This window comes from Callionymus lyra, chromosome 7 (assembly GCF_982586985.1).
Source record: "Callionymus lyra chromosome 7, fCalLyr1.hap1.1, whole genome shotgun sequence".
In the NCBI taxonomy this organism is placed as follows: Eukaryota; Metazoa; Chordata; class Actinopteri; order Syngnathiformes; family Callionymidae; genus Callionymus; species Callionymus lyra.
Window position 1 is genome coordinate 16,669,547 of NC_141824.1, and position 6,596 is coordinate 16,676,142.

The window sequence follows — 6,596 nt, forward strand, 5'->3', positions numbered from 1 at the left end:
GGGTGACGTCAGCCCCATGTTATCTGAGCTCGCCCAATCGGGAAGCGGCACCGTAGTCAGGTGACCTGCTCCGCTCGCTGGTGCGGTTACATAACTTCTCTTTCATCTTTATATTAAATCATTCAGTTTCTCTTTGTTCTTTTCCCCCCCGACCTCTGCTTGTTCAAAACATTTCATTGCATCATCATCATCTTCATCGTCAACCATTTCCGATGCTGCTTAAGTGGGTCGAGAAGATGCTGCTGCTTCATGCGAGATGATGTTAACAAAAAAACCTGCTGCCGTGATTCATAGTGGATGAAGACGCTTCTGTGAGTGTGTAGGTGTGTGTGTGAGTGTGTGTGTGTCATTCAGGGCTGAAGCATTTCCAGCTAATCATTGTTGCAGCTCCATCGTGGTGGACTGTCAACCCCTCACCCACCGGGCTGCACTGCGCCTGCGTCTTCTTCTGCAGCACTCTGTGTGTGGAGGCATGTGTGTGTGTGTGTGTGTGTGAGCATCGGTGCAGCTTCACACTGAGCTCCGCTCGCTACTCTTGACAGATCAGCTCAGCGCTTGTGTTGATTAGCCCCCCTCGCCTCAGTCCGGACCCTCCGCCAACATGTCATCCCCGTCCAAGGATCAGAACCAGGACAAGGAGAAGAACGACGTCCAGGAGCAGAACCAGGAGGAGAAGCCCGAGCGGAAGGAGGAGCCGGAGCAGACGGCGAAGGAGGAGGTGAAAGTGGAGGAGAAAGAGGAGAAGCAGGTGAACCAGAAGCAGGAGGCGGCAGCAGAAAAGAAAAATGGAGAATCCTGGAAGGATTCTATTTACAACCCTCGGACCGGAGAGTTTCTGGGCCGGACCGCCAAAAGCTGGGGTAAGACGAGCACTTCTGTCCTGTCTTGTCTGTTTGTCCGTCCGGCCTGCCTGTTTGTACGTCCATCTTTCCATCTGTCTGTCTGTCTGTCCGGTCAAGCTTCACAGAACCGATTCAGTTGGAGTCAGTGGGCTTAGCTGTAGGACTGGTCTGCTGTGGGCTCCGCACCATCAGGTAGGTGCAAACCAGAACTTCCAGTGTGTTCATGATGTCCCCCTGTTTACACCAAAACCAGACCAGTGCTGTCGGCAGTTCTGGTCAAGACATTTCTTGTGTCTCACAGTTGACAGACCAAAAAAAAAAGATTCAAATAAGAGAGCTGTCATGTGACCAGCAGCTGTCATGCTTAGAGGTTCTTCTAAGAATCTCAGGATGATAACTGAGAGATGAACAGCTGTTAGAGTTTTTTCAACCATCTTTCTTGTTGTGATGCCGTCATAAAAAAAGGTTTAGATGATGGTGTCTGAGATGGTTGAGTGATTAAAACCTCAGGTCTCTTGAGCTACCATTAGGTTCGGATTCTCAGGGAGGAACATGAGACTCATCAGAGCTACTTGGATTGTTTGGTTCTGATGATCCAACGCTGTCACGTTTCAGGCCTCATCCTTCTCTTCTACCTGGTGTTCTACGGCTTCCTGGCCGGAATGTTTCTGCTCACCATGTGGGTGATGCTGCAGACTCTCGACGACAACGTTCCACGCCACCAGGACCTCGTGAAGAGTCCAGGTGAGAGAACGTTCCCGACCTTTAACCTCTGCTGGCCTCTGTTACTGGACAACTCAAGACTTGAGTAATGTTTGTCTCAGCGTATCTGGGTTGGAACGACATTGTATCAAAGAAGTAAAAAAGTCAACAGAGGTGGACCTTCGTCGCCGGTCTGTCATATGTCATTTCGAGAATTCTGTCAAAGTACGGTATATGTTATAGTATATATTACATATAACTCCAGAGTATTCCTACATCTTAGAAGGAACTTCTGGAATCATTAAGTCTTCACAGCAAGTCTCCCACCATCATTATCTTCTAGACTATGTCCTCTACCTTTTCATCATTGTCATTGTTATCAGGTCTTCTTTATCTGTCTTTAAAGAATCTCGACATTCTGCTGAGAGATTCATTTGTCATCGACCCAATCACTTCCAAACCTCAACCAAGTTGTTGTCACTCTTTATTCTATTCCGAGTTTGCCTCCTAGACTTAATTACCTTAATGATTCTCTGCACTTTCTGAACCATATCTCCTCCATCTGTCCTCTTTCAATCTCCTCCCTCATATACTAGTTCCCTGAAATTCTCCTTCATCTCTCTCTTCCTCTCCCTACTGTACTCTTGATACCAAACGACCAACCATTGACTCTCCACTAACATAAGAAGCTTTGTGTCTCCCTGAAATACGGCTTTTCTTCCTGCCTCACCTTCCATCATCTTCTTGTACATGTTCACTTGTTCCATAGATCTCTGTGCTGCCTGGGCTCAACTTTCCGGTTTAAATTCTTCCACACACAACGTTACATCTCACCTGCCAAGTACATCCTTGTCTCCTCTGCTCCCTTCACATTCATTAAAGTCTGCTCCAATGACTGTTCTCTCCTTCTATCACTTCATCCTGTCAACTAAAGAACTTTTTTTTTGCCCTACTGCTGAGTAGGTTTACCATGAATCAATTACACTAGCTTCAGTTGGGGTCCTGTGTCACTCCCTCCTTTTGTTTACACACTTGTAATTCAATTCAAAATAATGCCTTCAACTCTCTCTCTACCAGATTAGAGACATGAATCCATGTCCAATGGACCTGCCTCCCCATCTCTTTACTATAGCATCTTCCCCCTTCTGTCCTGAGCTTGGCTCTCGTCTGAAATGAAAGTAGGAGAATTAAACAAATCCTTACATAATAAATAAACTGGGCCTCAGTTTGTCTTTCCTGCTCTTTCAACATCAGTCGTAAGGCATATATCAAAGTTCTTCTGACTCCAAAATAGTCTCCAGCCCCTGTTCTTTTCATCTCTCCGGCGCTGTCTTAGTGTGGGTAGATGAAGGTGCTATTTACAGAGCTTACCTCAAAAATACCTCTTCAAAATGTTTATTTTTGCCCTGATAGACGTCAAGAGAACTGATCCAGACTATTATTAATACCTGAGTTCTCATTCTAACCTAATTTTCCAATTTTAGGTCTGGTGGTTCGACCTCACGCAATCGACATTTCCTTCAACCGCAGCGACCCATCCGACTACAACCCGTACGTCCAGCAACTGCACAATCTTCTGCAGCGTGAGTACCAGGCACTAGCGGCTCTTCCTGTTGGTTCTCGCCCAGCAAATGTGTGTTAAGTGACACCATGGGAGGTCTTTATGGTTACATTGGTCCACTGTCCTGATGATTTTAACCCTTTGAGGACCACAATTATCTTGTCGATCTTAGGTTAGGTTAGGTAGAACTTTATTGATCCCTCAGGAGGTCTCCTTTGGGAAATGTAGACTACCTAGTTCCACTATTGTACAACGGGAACCAACAGCAGGTCCTGAAGAAGTCCTGAATTTGTTTGGTCTGCAGGGTACAACGACACCATCCAGGAAGGTAACGAATTGTGTCTGGTCGGTGAGTACACCGAGCAGGACCAGGAGGAGGTTAAGAAGGTCTGCCAATTCAAGCGCAGCCTCCTCCGACAGTGTTCCGGACTTCCCGACACCAGTTTTGGGTTTGCAGAAGGAAAACCCTGTGTAATCATCAAGATGAACCGGGTCAGTATCTGCAGCTTAAACGTCCAATGACAATCTGAGAAAGACAAACTGAATCAGTTTCTGTGTGCAGATCGTGGGACTCAAGCCAGTTGGCGATCCCTACATCAACTGTACCTTAAAGGTGAACACCAGAAAAAACAGGAATGAGTTCCAGTACTTGAGCATTCCAGGTTTCACTCTTTTTTGTCTGTGCAGCATCGACAAAGTCCACTGCAGGTCCAATACTTTCCACCCGAGGGCCGCTTGGACAAGATGTTCTTTCCATACTACGGCAAAAATGCTCACGTGAGTTAAGACACGCTATCAACATAAGCTGTTCCTAAATACTGATTCACATGATTATCTGGATGCTGATGGCTGAATGCGTTTTAAGCTCTTCTTTGTCCTGATGGTCTCCATGTTATCATTTTCCCAAAGATCCCAGTCTTCATGTTCTCTACTCATATTTACAGTCATAATTTAACGTTATTTTTTTTAATAATGTTTCTTAATGTTAAATCCGATACCTTCAGGGTCTTTTTTTGGTTCTTCACCCTTTTGGAACTAGAATTAGGAAGTCCTGTGTCTGTCCTGGTGGCTTGTTAGATCTTGAAGGCCCTATGTGATGCTGAGAGTCATTAACGAAGACGTCTACTAAAGATCTCCATCTGCTCGTGTGCCCTCAGCCGGACTATGTGCAGCCGCTGGTGGCCGTGAAGCTCCTTCTGACTCGAGATGATTACAATGTGGAGCAGACGGTGGAGTGTAAAGTGGAGGGATCCAACCTTCGCAACAACGACGACCGGGACAAGTTCTTGGGTCGTGTCACGTTCCGGGTCAAGGTGTCCGAGTAACCGGGCTCTCGAGAGGAGGGAAATCCACACAGGCAATAACACAGACACTTTACCATCCGGGCGAGATGCAGCTGACAAAATGTGAATCCGCATAACTTTGTTTCCCCTTTTACACAGCAAACGCAGAATCATCCCGCCTCACCGGGTCTCACGTAACATTGATATCCATCCATGATCCTTCTTTCATCAACGGCGGGGGTCTCAAACCCGGCGACGAGATGGTGCAAGATTTTTGTTTCAACCCGTCAAGCATGCATGAGTTAGTGAATCCGATATCAGCTGCAACAAGCAGCACCTGACTGACTACAGACACCAATTCATGATTGATTCAACTATATGTGCTTGACTGTTTGGATCCAAACCTGCACCATCTTAGCCATTTGAGGATGGGTTTTAGATCCCTGACCTATGGTTTCCAGCTTTGTGAAACCAGATAATAAGATTACAAATACAAATTGTTTTGACTCTACCTTAAAGATAAATAAAGAGCCCAGTTAACCCAGGAGAGACTAAAATAGAACCAATACTACTCCAGTTGTGGTGGCCAGAAGATATTCTTACTCATCTTTTTAAGGATGTCTCCTGGACACATCCCTTGGTGTCCTGGGCTGTCCATCTGGTGGAGACCTATTGGCACATTGGAGAGGCTCCAGCTACGATGCAAAATACCTTTCCATAGAACTGGAAGAGGTTTCAGTGGTATTTTAATAAGGGTTCTGCATTTATAAATGCCCCCCCCTTCTTACACACTCTACATTACATGTAGTTCGAGAGGTACAATAAGCAGCTTATATACTCTGAACATATCTCCAACCTGAAGTACTGTTTGACTAAATATTTGAGGAAGGAACTGCTTCAAACACCAGCGGTGCCTCTTGACCAGCAGTCACCACGCAGAAGTCTGTTCCTTCACTTAAATAGTTGATTTAAAAGCCCAATGAGGCGGCGTGATTCTGAATCTGGGTACCAGGGGTCTTATCACCACTTCCCGAGAACAGATCTGAACCAGACACCATAAAAAAAAATCCAGTCACTCACAGAAACCTAAGACTGGTGAGACCTGGTTTTGAATGTCCTTGCAAGGGACCATCTGAGGATCCACACTATAAAGCGCACAATATGAAGGTGTCTGTCCAGGTCTGGTCTCTGGCAGTAAAAAAAACTCTGCTCACTTCGATCTGTGTTTTTATTTTTGTGTGGAGGGAAGATGCACAGATCGGTGAATTCACTCGTTCATTTGTGACTCATGTTCAACGCCCCTTGAACGGGGAAATGTGCCAAATTCATATCCTTTTATTTGTTGAATTTAAGTGATTTATTGACGCTGAGCAGGAGGAAGAAGATGACGAGGAGGGTGGTGATGAAAAATGATGATCAGGATCAAAAGAGGGAGAAAGATGATGTTGAGGAAATTAACTTTATGTTCCTAAATCTCGAATAGGGTGCCGTCACATGGTGTTGTACAGAACCAGAGCCTTGTCCTCCTGGGTTCCTTCTGTCTGTGTTGACTCTTGTTTTCATAGTGACACTTGTTTTTTTGTTAACAAATATTTTTTTCACCTGTTTGATTGTTGATTTCCTGAAGAGCAAATAAAGGTCAAATGTCGCCTCAGTATTGGGTTTCTGGTCTCGGTACTTTTCTCTTCATCCAAAGTTCAGTTAGTCTATCTGGCTTCACCTGTAGGAAGAGTGGGCGAACGGCACTTATACAATGAACGGGATCATGACAAAGCGACAGCGGAAGCCAAATTTCAACTCTGTGTTTACGCTTAGAAAAGGGAAAAAAAAAGAAGCTAATGTCGCTAAACTCACTCACATGTTTCAAATGTGGAAGTCTTCCTCTCCAAGATGCAGTAAGTCTCTTATCATGAAGGTGATTTGAAGTTTAAAATCAGAAAGAGCGATTGTTTGGGATATTATCTCCATAAACACTGTTTTCAGTGGGCGGGGCTTAAGCATATTTTCTAATGTTAATATTTAAATTAAAAAGAGATTATTTTTTTTTTTTACAAAAAGACACATACTGATGAGTACAATAAGTCCAGGATAAACTCAGACACACTTAAATCAACAGTGAGCAGACCTGAGGTGGTTGTTACACAGGTTTAAAGGATTTAGATTATTTTGATAGGAGGACATTTTGAACATGGACACCAGAGAAATTTT

At 44.7% G+C, this 6,596-nt stretch overlaps 1 protein-coding gene across 2 annotated transcripts; it reads left to right on the forward strand.

Moving 5' to 3' along the window:
- The first annotated feature begins 178 nt into the window (after positions 1 to 178).
- On the forward strand, positions 179 to 6,045 carry atp1b3b (ATPase Na+/K+ transporting subunit beta 3b). 2 transcript variants are annotated; one of them, XM_087796182.1, is made up of 8 exons: positions 179 to 311; positions 543 to 860; positions 1,458 to 1,586; positions 3,029 to 3,127; positions 3,410 to 3,597; positions 3,668 to 3,718; positions 3,793 to 3,882; positions 4,263 to 6,045. In XM_087796182.1, the coding sequence occupies exons 2-8, from the start codon at positions 602 to 604 to the stop codon at positions 4,428 to 4,430; spliced, it is 984 nt and encodes a 327-aa protein (XP_087652308.1). In that variant the 5' UTR covers positions 179 to 311; positions 543 to 601; the 3' UTR covers positions 4,431 to 6,045. The 2 variants fall into 2 exon arrangements, with proteins under 2 accessions (XP_087652308.1, XP_087652307.1); XM_087796181.1 differs by lacking the exon at positions 179 to 311 and having other exon boundaries at positions 367 to 860.
- Positions 6,046 to 6,596: the final 551 nt, after the last annotated feature.

Bases quoted from the DNA above. Each gene is read 5' to 3' on its own strand.
- atp1b3b (XM_087796182.1), top strand. From the start codon at position 602: ATGTCATCCCCGTCCAAGGATCAGAACCAGGACAAGGAGAAGAACGAC. The intron at 861-1,457 runs GTAAGACGAGCA...GTCACGTTTCAG, and splicing joins CCGGACCGCCAAAAGCTGGG to GCCTCATCCTTCTCTTCTAC. The intron at 1,587-3,028 runs GTGAGAGAACGT...TTCCAATTTTAG, and splicing joins GGACCTCGTGAAGAGTCCAG to GTCTGGTGGTTCGACCTCAC.